A 13,750-nucleotide genomic window follows, 5' to 3' on the forward strand; every position below is an offset into this window, starting at 1 on the left:
ACCCTCACAGGGAAGAGCTTCTGCCTTGTATCCAGCCTGAACTTCCCCTGTTTCAGTTTGAACCCATCACCCCTTGTCCCATCACTCCAGTCCCTGATGAAGGTCCCTCTCCAGCATCCTTGTAGCCCCCTTCAGACACTGGAAGCTGCTCTGAGGTCTCCACGCAGCTTCTTTTCTCCAGGCTGAACAGCCCCAATGTTCTCAGCCTAAAATTTTCCTCATCCCCATGTATATTGCCACGTCCCCATGTCCCCATGTAGGTCCCCATGTCCTTGTACCCCTCCCGCCCGTGCTGCCCAGTGGTTTGTTGTGGTGGTGCCCTGGAAACTGGAGGAGGAGAGAGGCTGGAGCTGGACTGTGCAGGGTGAGGGGCTGCACCGGGACCCGCACCCGGGATGGGACCCCGGGTATCGGGGTGCATCCGTGGGGTGCTGTATACATGGGGTGCTGGGGGGCACCCCTGGGGGCCTGGGGGATGTATCCATGTGGTGCTGGAGGCTGTGTCTATGGGGTCCTGGGGGCTGTATCCATGGGGTCCTGGGGGCTGTGTCTATGGGTTGCTGGGGGCTTTGTCCATGAGGTGCTGAGGGCTGTGTCCATGGGATGCTGGTGCCTGTATCCATGGAGTGCTGGAAGCTGGATCCATGGGGTGCTGGGTCCATGGAGTGCTGAGGGGTGTATCTATGGGGTGCTGGGGGCTGCGTCCGTGGGGTGCTGAGTAGGGGGGTTCCAAGGGCTGCAGAATCCCGGAGCTCCCGTCCATTGTGACGCTGGTGACACGGTGCCAGCGCCACCCGCTGCCGCTGTCGCGCGGCTGCAGACCCCTGTGTCCCTGTGACGGGCGCCCGTGTCCCGCGTCCCGGGGGGTCCGGTGCCGTGTCCCGCGTCCCGTGTCCCGCGGGGTCCGGTGCCGTGTCCCGTGTCCGGGGGGTCCGGTGCCGTGTCCCGTGCCCCCTCTCCTGCAGGCTCGGGTGCGGGCTGAGGCGGGCGCTCGCTGCGAAGGGTCCCCATGTCGGACGGCCCCTGGGTGGGCAGCTGGAGGCCCCACCGCCCGCGGGGGCCCATCGCCGCCCTCTACACCGGCCCCGGGCCCAAGTACGGGCTCCCCACCAGCGTCGGTGAGTGGGGCTGCGGGACGCTGTGGGGAGTGAGGGTGTTCGGGGGGTGCGAGTGTCCGGGGGTGCGGGTGTCCGGGGGTGCGGGTGTCCGGGGGCTGCGGGTATCCGGGAGCGCGGGTGTCCGGGGTCCCGCCACCGCCCCCGTCCCCGTGCCCGTCCCGCAGGTTTCCGCGAGCACGACCCGTCCCGTGACCGCGCTCCCGCGTTCAGCTTCGGGCTGCGGGTGGAGGGGCGGCTGCAGGAGCGCTCCCCGGGCCCCGTGTACCTGCTGCCGCCGGGCACCACCGCCCGGGGCCGCGCCGGGCCCCCCGCGTACTCCATCTACAGCCGCCCGCGGAACCTGGTGCCCTTCAACACCCCCGGCCCAGGTGAGACACCCCCCCCCAGCCCCTCCATGGGCGCGGCGGGGCCGGGCCCCTCCCGGGCCGTGCCATGGCCCCGCGGCTGAGCCCACCCCCCCGCCCGCAGGCCGGTACTCGCCGGAGCGCGCCGGGAGGGTGGCGTTCCCCACGGCCCCCGCCTGCTCCCTGCGCTCCCGCACCCAGCGCGGCGCCGTGCAGCAGACACCCGGTGAGGGCGGGACCGCCAGCACGGAGAGCGGGGCACAGCGCCCGGGGGATGGATGGGACCCCGCCGTTACCCCATGGGGTGGGATGGGATGGGACCCCCGTGATCCCCATGGGGTGGGATGGGACCCCATCATCTCCCATGGGATGGGCTGGGATGGGACCCCCATAATTCCCCTTGGGCTAGGATGGGACCCTCATCATTATCCCATGGAATGGGATGGATAAGATGGGACCCCTATCACCCCATGGAATGGGATGGGACCCCATCATCCCTCATGGGATGGGCTGAGCCGGGACACCCAACACCCCATGGGATGGGATGGGATGGGATCCCCCATGGGATGGGATGGGACCCTGATGATCCTCCCACCATCGCCCATGGGATGGGACCCCCACCATCCCTGCGCTGGACCCCATGATCCCCCCTGGGCTGGGCCCCCCACCATATCCCCCATGGGCTGGGATGGGCCCTCCCTCCCGGGGGTGTCACCCCGCCCCCCTGCTTACCCCGGTCCCCAGGCCCTGCTGCCTATCACCTGCCCCCCATGCTGGGCCCGCGCGTGGTGAGCAAGACCTCGGCCCCCAACTACTCCATGCTGGGGCGCAGCACCGTCGGTGCCTTCTACCAGGACCTGTGCAAGGTGGGGCAGGGGGTGGTGGGCAGAGAATCAGGGGGCTGCGGGGTCAGGAGCCATCGGGCTGGGGGTCAGGGGATGGGGTCAGGGTGCTGGGGCGGCAAAGAAGGTAGGGGGGTGAGGGTCCAGGGGGTCAGGGTGCTGAGGGGCTGGGGGGTGAGGGTGCTGAGTACCAGGGGGTCAGGGTGCTGGGGAGTGGAGGTACTGGGTACTGGCAGCTTGGGATGCTGGGGGGTCAGGATGGTGAGGATGAGGGTGCTGGGGTCAGGGTGATGGGGGGGTTATGGTACAGGTCAGGGTGCCGGCTGCCAGGGTCCTGGACTACCAGGGGTGTCAGTGTCCTCCTGGGTGCTGGGGTTCAGGGCGCTGGGTGCCGGCGCTGGGTGCTGTTGGGGTGCCGGTACCCAGCTCAGGCCCCTCGCGCTGTGCCGCAGACGCCGGGGCCGTGCCGTTACTGCGTGGTGGACACAGACGTGTACAAGCACCGGGCGCCGCGGTTCACGATGCTGGCGCGGAACGTGCTGCCCGGGGACACCACCACCAAACCGGGCCCCGGCGCGCACAGCCCCCAGCAGGTCCGCGGGGACCCCCGGGGGGGGGCGACGGGGGGACACGGGCCCGAGCCCTGCCTCACCGTGTCCCCCCCCCACAGAGCCGGCCCCAGGGGGTGACCTTCGGCATCCGCCACTCCGAGTACCTGGCACCACTCATCGTGGACGTGCCCGACTAGAGCCGGCGGCGCGGCCGGGCCCGGGGGCTCCGGCCGGGAACAGGACGTGTTCAGAGTCACTCCCGGGCTCCTGCTCTGTCCCCTCCTGCGCTGCCCCCTGAGCCCCGCTCTGGGCAGAGACACCGCACGCTGCGGCTGCACCATCCGCATCCCCATCCCCGTCCCCGTCCCTGTCCCCATCCCCGTCCCCATCCCCGTCCCCATCCCCATCCCCATCCCCGTCCTCATCCCCGTCCCCGTCCCCATCCCCATCCCCGTCCCCATCCCCGTCCCCGTCCCCATCCCCGTCCCCATTCCCACCCTCATTCCCAACCCCACTCCCAGCCCGTGCCCTGCTCCGCTGGAGGAGGCGCTGGGCCGTGGGGCTGAGCTCTGGCTCAGTTACGGCTCCATAACCCCACAGCCCCGTGGCCCCCATGACCCCCCAATGACCCCATGACCCCAATGACCCTGAGTCCCCATGGTACCATGACCCCCAATGACCCCGATGACCCCGCGCCCCCCATGCCCCCCATTGCCGCCCCATGTGCGGGCGCTGAGCGCGGGTGCGCGCGGGCCCAGCAGGGGGCGCTCTGCGGGTCCTCCCGCCGCCAGGGGTCGCTGCCGCGCGCTGCCCCCTGGCGGATGCGCGCCGCCGCAGTGCGCACGCGCCCTCCCCGTCAAGCTCCGCCCCCCGAACTTCCGGTTCCGGTGCGTTCCGCACCGAGCGGTGCGCGCGGGACGCGGCTCGACGGGGGCAGAGGGCAAAGGTCAGCGGGGTCAGAGGGCAGCGGGGGGGACGCGGGGGCGGGAGGAGGGTGGGGGAGGGGCAAGGAGCGGGGTGAGAGGTCAAAGGACACGGGGGAAGATGGGGTCACGGGCGGTCAGAGGGCACGGGGGGTCGGGGGTGGGGTCAAAGGGCACTTGTGGGTCAGGGATTGGGAGGTCAAAGGGCACTTGTGGGTCATGGATGGGGTCAAAGGGTGCTTGTGGGTCAGGGATGGGGAGGTCAAAGGGCACTTGTGGGTCAGGGGTGGGGTCAAAGGCTACTTGTGGGTCAGGGATGGAGTCAAAGGGCACTTGTGGGTCAGGGACGGGGTCAGAGGGCACTTGCACTGGTGGGTCAGGGATGGGGACAGAGGGCACTTGTGTGTCAGGGCTGTGGGTGCCAGGTCACTTGTGGGTCAGGGACGGGGTCAGAGGGCACTTGCGGGTCGCGGCTGTGCGCGGTCAGGGGTGTGCGGCGGGTGGGTCAGGGCTGTCCCTGCCCGCAGCCCCCCATGCTGCGGGCGCTGCTGTCCCGCCTGCGCCGCCCCCCCGCGCCCCCTCCCCGCGGCGCCGTGTCGCGGCGGGCGCTGCCGCTGTGGCAGCGGGCGCTGGTGGCGGGGGCGGGGGCGGGCGCGGCGGCGGGGGCCTGGCTCTGGCTGCGGCGGCGGAAGCGGCAGGAGCGGGAGCGGCGGCGGCGGGAGGCGCTGCGGGCGCTGCCTCAGGGCGACTTCGCGCTGCGGGACCAGGCGGGGACGCGCCGCGCCAAGAGCGACTTCGCGGGGCGGTGGCTGCTGCTCTACTTCGGCTTCACGCACTGCCCTGACGTGTGCCCGGCCGCGCTGGAGCGCCTGAGCCGCGCCGTGGCGGCGCTGGAGTGGGACCCGGCGCTGCCGCCGCTGCAGCCGCTCTTCATCACGCTGGACCCCGAGCGCGACGACGAGGCGGCGCTGCGCCGCTACCTGCGCGACTTCCACCCGCGCCTGCTCGGCCTCACGGGCAGCGCCGAGGAGGTGCGCGCCGCCGCCGCCGCCTTCCGCGTGTACGCCCACGCCGGGCCGCGCGACGCCGACGGGGACTACATCGTGGACCACAGCGTGCTCATCTACCTGCTGGGCCCCGACGGGCTCCTCCTCGACTGCTACGGCAGCGGCAAGAGCGCCGAGGAGCTGGAGCGCAGCGTGCGCCGGCACATGCGCACCTACCAGCCCTTGTCCCCCCCCCAATAAAGCGGCTGCGGCGGCACCTGCTGCGAGTGCGGGGGGGCGCTGACACCCCCAGAGCAGGGGAGTGGGGGGGGGACACCCCGACATCCCTCAAGGCAGCCGGTGGCTGGGGGGGGACCCCGACACTGCTTGTGGCAGCGGGGAATGGGGCACTGGGGGCCCTGACAGCCCCCAGGGTGCAGGTATGGGGGGACATGGACCCTGAGAGCTCCTGTGGGGGTGGGTATGGGGGGGGGACACTCTGACAGCCCCCCCCAGCAGCAGGTACCAGGGACAGGGGATCTGAACAGCCCCAACCCCCCGGTGGCAATGGGGAGTGGGGGGGACACAGCCCCTGACACCTCCTGCAGCAGCAGATATGGGGGGGGGACCCTGACACCCCCTAAAGACTCCTCTGGCAGTGGGTATGGGCAGGGGGGACCCCAAGACCTCCTGAGACCCCCCCTGAACCCTCCAGACACAGCCCCAGGGGTTGGGGTCCACCCCCCCCAAAGCAGCAGAGCTGGTGATTATCCCAAAACAGGGTTTATTGCCATGGGGAGGGAGAGGGAGGGGGCAAAAGGGGGTTTGGGAGCACATGGCGGGGACTGAGGACGTGGGGGGGGGTGGAAGTACAGAAAGGGGGAGTTGGGGCACACACAGGGTGGGGTTGGGAGTACAAAAGGGCAGTGGGGTGAGTAAGGAGGGTTTGGGGACACAGAAGGGGCTTTGGGGGTACAAAAGGGGGTGGTTGGGGCTATGAAGATGGTACAAAAGGGGGAGGGCAGGAGGATGAAGGGGGGGTACAAAAGGAGGGTTGGGGGCCCCGAAATGGGCATTGGGGGTCTCAGGGGGTACAAAAGGGGCTTTGAGGAGAGGCTGGGGGCACAGGGGTTGTTTGGGGGCACAGGGGGGTGTTTGGGGGCACAGGGGGGTGTTGGGGGGCACAGGGGGGTGTTGGGGGCACAGGGGGGGTGTTGGGGGGCAGAGGGGGGTGTTGGGGGGCAGAGGGGGGTGTTGGGGGGGCACGGGGGGGATTGGGGGGGCACGGGGGGGTGTTGGGGGCACAGGGGGGTGTTGGGGGCACAGGGGGCTGTTTGGGGGCACAGGGGGGGTTGGGGGGCACAGGGGGGTGTTTGGGGGCACAGGGGGGTGTTGGGGGCACAGGGGGGGTGTTGGGGGGCACGGGGGGGATTGGGGGGGCACGGGGGGGTGTTGGGGGCACAGGGGGGGTTGGGGGGCACAGGGGGGTGCTATGGGCCCCCCTCAGGGGCAGGCCGAGGGCAGGCGGAAGGCCTGGAAGCGCTCGTGGGCGCGCTGGTGCGTGAGCAGCCGCAGCCGCAGCGTGTCCAGCGCCTGCTCCAGCCCCGGCTCCTGCGCCAGCTCCACCACGTAGTCATTGGCCTGGGGGGGACAGGGAGGCGCTGGGGGGGCACAGAGAGACCCGGACCCCCAACTGCCCCCCCCGGCACTCACCAGCTGCAGGCCGGGGCACACACACACACACCCCCCCGTGCCCCCCGGCACTCACCAGCTGCAGCGCCGCCAGCAGGTACCGGCTGACCTCGGCCGGGGGCTGCCCCGCCACGAGCCGCGCGAACGAGCACCAGTGCCCGAGGGCGCCGCAGCCCCGCGCCAGCGCCTCCCCATAGCCACGGACATCCAGCGCCGGGCTCCCCTCCTGCGGGCGGCGGGAGGGAAAGGGAAGGGAAAAGGGGTAAGGGAAGGGCATAGGGGAGAGGGAACGAAGGGGGAAAGGGAAGGGGGAAGGAAGGGGAAAGGGAAGGGGGAAAGGGAAGGGGAAAGGGAAGGGGGAAAGGGAAGGGGGGAAAGGGAAGGGGAAAGGGAAGGGGGAAAGGGAAGGGGGAAAGGGGAAGGAGGGGGAAAGGGAAGGGGGAAAGGGAAGGGGATAGGGGAAAGGGAAAAGGGAAGGGGATAGGGGAAAGGGAAAAGGGAAGGGGATAGGGGAAAGGGAACAAAGAGAAAGGGAAGGGAAAGGGAAGGGAAGGGGATAATGAAATGGAATGAAGAGGAAAGTAAATGAAGGGGAAAGAGAATAGAGAGAAAAGGCACAAGGGAAAGAGAAAGAAGGGGAAAAGGCAAAAGGGGAGGCAAAATGGGGGAGAAGGGAGAGAAAATGGAGGGGGAAACAGGGAAGGGGAACAGAGGGAAAAGGGTGAGGTGAAAAGTTGGGAAAAGGGGAGGAAAAAAGAGGGAAGGGGAAAGGAAAAGGAAGAGCAGAGAAGGAAAAGCAGGAGGGGGGAAAGCAAAGAGGGGATGTGAAGGGGGTTAGCAAGGGGGGTATGAAGGGGGCAGAGGAAAGGGGGGTCCCGGCCCGCCGGCCCTGCCTGCTCCTGCAGCAGCGGCCCCATCCGCTCCTCCCAGCGCCGCACGCGCTGCGACAGCTCCGTCTCCTGCGCGTAGCGCTGCGAGTCCACCATGAACAGCTCCTGGGGGACGGGGCGGTTGGGGTGCATGGGGAAAGGGGACGGGGGGGTCACCCCCCCCACAGCCTCCTGCACCCGCACCGGCACCCCCCCGCGCGGCACCTACCACGTTCCTGCGCACCAGCTCCTCATAGCACAGAGAGTTGGAGGGACGGGGGCCTGGGGGGGACACAGAGGGACAGGTCCATACGTGGGGACAGAGGGACGGGGGGGTCAGCCCCCCACGGGCCATGCACTCACCGGGGCCTCCTTCCTCCAGCTCCCCCAGGGCCTCGATGTCCTCGTGCTCCCCAAAATCACCTGTGGGGAGGGGACACGCACTCAGTGACCCTCCAGGCCCTGTCACAGCAGAATGGGCCCCCCCCATAGGGGTGGGATGGGGACTGGGGGGGTCTGGGGCTGCAGCACCTGCTCCTTCATCATCCTCAGCCCCTCGCTCCTCCTCCAGCGGCTCCGGCTCCTCCTCAGGCTGCAGCGGCTCCTGGAGGGAACAGCCCTGAGCCCCCACCCCTGGGGGGACACGGGGGGGTCCCCCCGGCCCGGCGCCCCCCCTCCAGCCCCACTCACCACCCAGGGCCGCAGCTTCCTCTGCGCTGCCACCCGCTCCTTCATCTGCTTCCAGTAGAGCACCTCCAGGTCTGCAGCGGGACGGGCGCGGGGCAGCACCTCTGCACCCCAAGGGGGTCCCCAGTGCACCCCAAGGAGGGGTCCCGCCCCTCCAGCCCCTCCCATGGAGGCCCAGGGTGGCTGTTGGGCGCCACCTGGGGCTTCCCTCGCTGTTTTGGGGCGCAGGGTCCCCTCTGCCCTGGCTCTGCCCCCCGAGGGGACAGCCCAGGGCTGGGGGGACCAGAGCCACAGGCAGGCCACAGAGCGTCCCCCCCGCCCCGTCCAGCCCCACCACTCACCAGCGAAGCTCGGCCCGTTCCTCTTGGCCCTCCTGCTGCCCGGGACGTTGTCGTCTGCAGGAACCAGAGGCTTGAAGTTCCCAACAGCCAAAGGAGCCCATTCCCGCCGGGAGAACAGGGATCCCCCCGGGAGACCCCCCGGGACAGCACCGGCCCCTCTGCCACCACCGCACCCCCCCAGGGGCTGGCACCTCCGGAGCCGCCTCGGGGGCTCCCATGGGACGCGCCGCGGCACTCACAGGCCGTGGAGAACCACTGCAGGAAGTTCTGGAGCTTCTGGGGGGATTTCCTCTTGCGCTTCCCCCCCGCCATGTCCTCCAGGCCCGGCGGCACCAGGAAGGGTCTCCCTGGGAGCGGGAAGGGTCAGACCGGCCCCGGGCGCCGCCGGGAATGCCGGGGGGTGGCTCCAGCTCCGGCCCTGGGCACAGCCCCTCTGGGCACCACGGGGCCAGGACAGACACGCCGAGGGTCCGGGAGCGCCGGGGGACACGAGGGAGGGAAACGGAGCTGGGATAAAGCTGCTGTGGCTCCAGGGATGTCAAAAGACAAAGGGATGGGAAATGGAGCCGGGATAAAGCAGACATGGCTCTGGGGACACCGAGGGACAAGCAGGTGGGAAACGGTGCCAGGATAAACCCACTGTGGTTCCAGGGATGCCAAAGGGTAAGAGGATGGGAACGGAACCAGGAGGAGCCCGCGCTGAACAGGCGGAGCCGGGGCAGCGGCCCCGATCCCAGCTCCCGTCACGCACCTTTCCTGAAGGGTCTGTCCTCGGAGTCCCCGAAGGGATCGAGGCTTTGCCACGGATCCAGCAGCTCCTGCGGGGAGCGGGCGCTGATGCAGCCACAGAGCTCCCTGCGGCAGGGCCGGGACGCCCCAGAGCTCCCCAGTGTCCCACGGCCCCGGGGACGCTCTGGGCCCCCCCTACCTTGGCGTGGGTCTGGGGGTGCTGGGCAGGGGCTCGCTCCCGCAGCGCGTATCCCGGGGTGCTCTGGCAGGGCGGGAGGAGCCGGGATGAGCCGAGGCTCCGGTGAGGAGCGCGGCGCTGTCCCGGCCCTCACCTACCCGCTGTGCTTCCATGTGCTCGGCACCACCCGGAGCCAGCACCGCAGCGTCCTCCTGCATGGGATCACCTCCACCAGCACCATCATCGCCATCATCCTCCAGCCCTGCGCGGGAATGAGCCGGGGAAAGCCGCTGGGATTCCCTCTTTCCCAAGGGGCACTTCATGGGAAGCACCCAGCGCAGCAGCTGCGGCGCAGGTGGGCACAGGGGCAGGACACGCAGGATGTGACACACGGACATGGGGCAGGACACACGGACATGGGGCAGGACACACGGACGGAGGCGCCAGCAGGACACACAGCTGCGGGACACCCGGGTGCAGCTGCAGGACATGCAAGGCACGCCGGCAGGACGCAGGGGCAGGACGCAGGGGGCCGGGGTCTCACCTGCCTCCTCAGAGAAGCTCAGTGCCCGGATGGGAGCCCCCGCACCGGTGCTGCCGCGCTCGCTGCCGCCGCCGGGGACACCGGCTGGAGCTGCTGCAGGTGACAAGGGCCGCCGGTCACCGGCAGCGCCCGCAGCACCAGCCAGGCCCGGCACCGGCGCCACGGCGCGGGGCGGCCCCGGTCAGCCCCCTGCGGGCAGGAGCACCCCCTGCGCGCCCGTGCCCGTACCTGGGGCGGTGCCGGGGCCCCGGGGGCACGGGGAGAGCCCCGCCAGCTCCAGCAGGAACGCTCCGGATCTGTGCGGGGTGCACATGTTCATCCGGAAATCCTTGCGGCTCGCCAGGACCTCGCCCTTGCGGCTGCGGGCACAGCCCCGTCAGGGACCCCCCTGCTGGGGGGAACAGCCCCACTGCTGGGGGGGAACAGCCCCACTGCTGGGGGGGAACAGCCCCACTGCTGCGGGGGGGAACAGCCCCGCTGCTGGGGGGAACAGCCCCGCTGCTGCGGTGGGGGGACGGCCCCACTGCTGGGGGGGGGGAACGGCCCCACTGCTGCGGGGGGGGACAGCCCCACTGCTGGGGGGAACGGCCCCACTGCTGCGGGGGGGAACGGCCCCGCTGCTGCGGGGGAACGGCCCCACTGCTGCGGTGGGGGGACGGCCCCACTGCTGCGGGGGGGGACGGCGCCGGCCTTCCCACCAACCATTCCCAGCTCAATCCTGCTGGGATTCCCAGCCCAGCCCTGGCTCACCCCTCCCCAGGACCCCCCTGTGCCACAGGCAGCTCCCAGTCCCCAGGATTATCCATCCCAGTTTAACTGGGAGAGCTCCAGTTCCTTGGTTGAGGCACAGGGAAAGCCCGGCCCCACCATGGGGGGCCCCCAGGTAAAGCCACAGGGGGGCGAGGGGGGGTCTCACCTGAGCAGGGGGTTGTCTCTCTTCTCATCCTCTTCTGGTGGGACCAAGGACATGGGAGTCGAGGGAACGATGTTCACGGGCTGCAGAGGCAAAGGGGTGGGATGGGGGCACCACGGGATCCCTGCTCGCGGAGGGAGAGGAGAGCAGGGGAACGGCTCCTACGTTGCACTGGTGATCCCTCATGTCCACGCTGGCCTGGCTGGTGTCCCTGATGTCATCCAGGGAGAGGAACTGCAGCCAGAGACCCACACGTGGTCACCCGCGTCCGTCTGTGCGGCCATGGGGGGATGCAGGGGACACGGGGTGGGACGGACCCGGCAGCAGAGGCTCCGGAGCTGCAGCTCTCACCTTCTCATCAGCATCCTCCTCCCCAAAGGTGGCGTCAGCATCTTGCCCATCCGGCCCCAGGGAGCTGGGCAGCTTCTCCCGCCTGGGCCGGGAGCAGAACATGGGATCAGCACCATGGAATCATGGAACGGTTTGGTTGAAGGGAGCTTAAAGCTCCTCCAGCTCCAACCCCTGCCACGGGCAGGGACACCTTCCACCAGAGCAGGTTGCTCCAAGCCCCTGTGTCCAACCTGGCCTTGAACACTGCCAGGGATGGGGCAGCCACAGCTTCTCTGGGCACCCTGTGCCAGCGCCTCAGCACCCTCACAGGGAAGAGCTTCTGCCTCAGAGCTCATCTCAGTCTCCCCTCGGGCAGGTTAAAGCCATTCCCCTTGGCCTGCCCGGAGAGCAGGCAGGAAAACCACAGGGTGGTGGCACTGGGAGAGCACATGGGGACAATCATGGCCCCAGGCTCTGGAGTCCGTCCCACTGGGACCTTTCCTACAGCCCCCAAATCCTCCCACCTCCAAGAGCTCTGCAGGGGCTGGAGGCACGTTTGGGTTTGTCAAGCAGCGACTGCTGAGGGCAGCACGTCAGGAGGAGCAGGCGCTGCAGCTCTACTTACTTCTTGTTGGAGATGTAGTCGAGCGTCTGGTACACCAGGGAGTAGAGATACTCCACCTGGGGGGAAAACAACCAGGCTCAGGAGAGGGAGGAAGCAACCCCGAGAGAAGCTGGTACCAGGGGAACCACCACCCTCCTCCCCCCCCGGTGGCTGGGGGCCACATTCTGGCTCATCTTGTTCTTCTTTTTGCTGTTTCTGCCCCTCTGAGGCCGGGTTTGGGCAGGCTGGGACCTGGTGTTCCTGCTCCAGTGGGAGCTGCCCCTGCCCATGGACCGTGAAGGTGCCTTCAACCCAAACCAGGCTGGGATTCCTGACTCTGTGACACCTGTAATCCTGAACAGGAGGCTCTCCCTTATCCCTTTGGATTTTCGGTGTCGGCACACATCGTTCCAGTCCACTCTGCGTCATTCACTCTAACCCAACCCCACATAAATCATCGCCAATTCTGACACGGTCTCCTTTTGTGTGTCACAGACTGGACCTGGCCACGCAATTCCATTCGCTCCCGCACGTGTCAGCGCTCACATCCCTGGCAGCGACTCCCGGAGCCCCCCCGACACCCGGCTCCCCCTCGCCGCCCGCTCCTCACCTTCCTGCTGTAGACACAGGCGGAGCCCTGGATGAGCAGCGCCGCCTCCGTGAAGTTCATGGTGGTTTTCCCATTGTCGAAGGAAATGCAGACGTGTTCCAGCTGCCGGGAATGGGGGCGGGAATGGTGAGGGGGGGGGGCCTGAGGGACGGACCCCGGCGGGGACCCCCCCTCACCTCCTCCAGGTACTCGCCGAGCTGCGCGGCCACGTCCACCTCCCAGTTCTTGGTGAGGTCGCGCAGGGGCTGCAGGAGGTGCACGAAGCGGGACTCCACCTCCCCCCCCGCGGGGGGCATCTCCCGGGCTCCGCACGGGGCCAAACCCCCCCGTCAGCAACGGGTGAGCCCGCGGGAGGCGTCGGAGCGGGGCAGGTCACGGGGAGCAGCTGATGGAAACCTGGGAGGGAAACCTGGAGTCAGCGGGGTCCGACAGGAACGTGCAGTGAACACCCCCCAGGGAGCCTCAGAGGCTGGGAAAGAGCTTTCAGCTCACCCAGACCAACCGCCCCCAGCACTGCCCAGGCCACCACTGACCCATGGCACTGAGGCCTCGGCTACACGGGCTGTGAACACTTGCAGGGCCAGTGACTCCAGCTCTGCCCTGGGCAGCCTGTTCCAATGCCTGAGCACCCTCTGCGGAAGGAATTGTTCCTCAGCTCCATCTAAACCTGCCCTGGGGCAGCTTGAGGCCGTTTCCTCTTGTCCCATCCCTTGTTCCTTGGGAGCAGAGACCAGCCCCCTCCTGGCTCCATCCTCCTGTCAGGCAGTTGCAGAGAGCGAGAAGGTCCCCCCTGAGCCTTCTCTTCTCCAGACTAAACCCCCCAGGTCCCTCAGCCGTTCCTCATCACACTTGTGCTCCAGGCCCTGCACCAGCTCTGGTGCCCTTCTCTGGCCCCGCTCCAGCACCTCAATGTCTCATTTCACAGAATCCCAGCCTGGTTTGGGTTGAAGGGACCTTAAAGCTCCTCCAGCTCCAACCCCTGCCCCGGACAGGGACACCTTCCACTAGAGCAGGTTGCTCCAAGCCCCTGTGTCCAACCTGGCCTTGAACACTGCCAGGGATGGGGCAGCCACAGCTGCTCCGGGCACCCCGTTTCCTGCACCCCGGGGTGCGGAGCTCTCAGCTCTCCGCAGCCCCTCAGGACCCTTCAGCCCATGAACATCATTTCCCCGCCCGGGGCAGCCGCAGCTCAGCGGGACCGGGCAGCCGGGACCGACACCGGAGCCGGCGCTGCCGGGGCCGCGGGGCGCTGGGACAGCGGCAGGAACGGGCCGCTCCTGACCGACACACACCACGGGGCCGGCCCCGGGCCCCAGCCGCCGGCCAAGGTCCCGCGGCCCCGGCCCAGTCCCGTCCAGCTCCCGCGGCCGGGCCCCGGCCGGGTCGAGGCTTCAGTTGCCAGACCCCGGTCCCGGTCCCGCTCACTCACCTCCCGCCGCTCCCGTCCCTCCCCGCCGCCATTTCGCGCTTCCCGCCCGCAGCGGCGCGC

General features: G+C 69.1%; 3 protein-coding genes across 5 annotated transcripts; 2 read left to right on the forward strand and 1 right to left on the reverse strand.

The window, feature by feature from the left end:
* The first annotated feature begins 419 nt into the window (after positions 1–419).
* On the forward strand, positions 420–3,111 carry ODF3B (outer dense fiber of sperm tails 3B). Its single transcript, XM_030472084.1, has 6 exons — positions 420–1,118; positions 1,283–1,486; positions 1,587–1,688; positions 2,207–2,328; positions 2,757–2,897; positions 2,975–3,111. Exons 1-6 carry the CDS (start codon positions 1,010–1,012, stop codon positions 3,050–3,052), a joined length of 756 nt encoding a protein of 251 aa, XP_030327944.1. The 5' UTR covers positions 420–1,009; the 3' UTR covers positions 3,053–3,111.
* Positions 3,112–3,705: 594 nt separating this feature from the next.
* On the forward strand, positions 3,706–5,041 carry LOC115601744 (protein SCO2 homolog, mitochondrial). The gene is made up of 2 exons (XM_030472085.1): positions 3,706–3,801; positions 4,306–5,041. The coding sequence occupies exon 2, from the start codon at positions 4,312–4,314 to the stop codon at positions 5,023–5,025; it is 714 nt and encodes a 237-aa protein (XP_030327945.1). The 5' UTR covers positions 3,706–3,801; positions 4,306–4,311; the 3' UTR covers positions 5,026–5,041.
* A 490-nt stretch (positions 5,042–5,531) lies between these two features.
* NCAPH2 (non-SMC condensin II complex subunit H2) lies at positions 5,532–13,750 on the reverse strand. Of its 3 annotated transcripts, XM_030472088.1 has the most exons (22): positions 13,691–13,750; positions 12,438–12,657; positions 12,262–12,363; positions 11,673–11,728; positions 11,069–11,150; positions 10,883–10,951; positions 10,721–10,800; positions 10,033–10,163; positions 9,805–9,897; positions 9,419–9,522; positions 9,282–9,344; positions 9,105–9,171; positions 8,593–8,700; positions 8,354–8,407; positions 8,016–8,086; positions 7,857–7,929; positions 7,689–7,748; positions 7,555–7,607; positions 7,350–7,451; positions 6,533–6,682; positions 6,259–6,405; positions 5,532–5,855 (listed from the first exon to the last, which is right to left on the reverse strand). In XM_030472088.1, exons 2-21 carry the CDS (start codon positions 12,555–12,557, stop codon positions 6,268–6,270), a joined length of 1,776 nt encoding a protein of 591 aa, XP_030327948.1. In that variant the 5' UTR covers positions 12,558–12,657; positions 13,691–13,750; the 3' UTR covers positions 5,532–5,855; positions 6,259–6,267. The 3 variants fall into 3 exon arrangements, with proteins under 3 accessions (XP_030327948.1, XP_030327949.1, XP_030327946.1); XM_030472089.1 differs by having other exon boundaries at positions 5,532–6,405; positions 8,019–8,086; XM_030472086.1 differs by having other exon boundaries at positions 5,532–6,405.

The sequence above is a fragment of the Strigops habroptila genome, chromosome 3, assembly GCF_004027225.2.
Source record: "Strigops habroptila isolate Jane chromosome 3, bStrHab1.2.pri, whole genome shotgun sequence".
NCBI classification, from domain to species: domain Eukaryota; kingdom Metazoa; phylum Chordata; class Aves; order Psittaciformes; family Psittacidae; genus Strigops; species Strigops habroptila.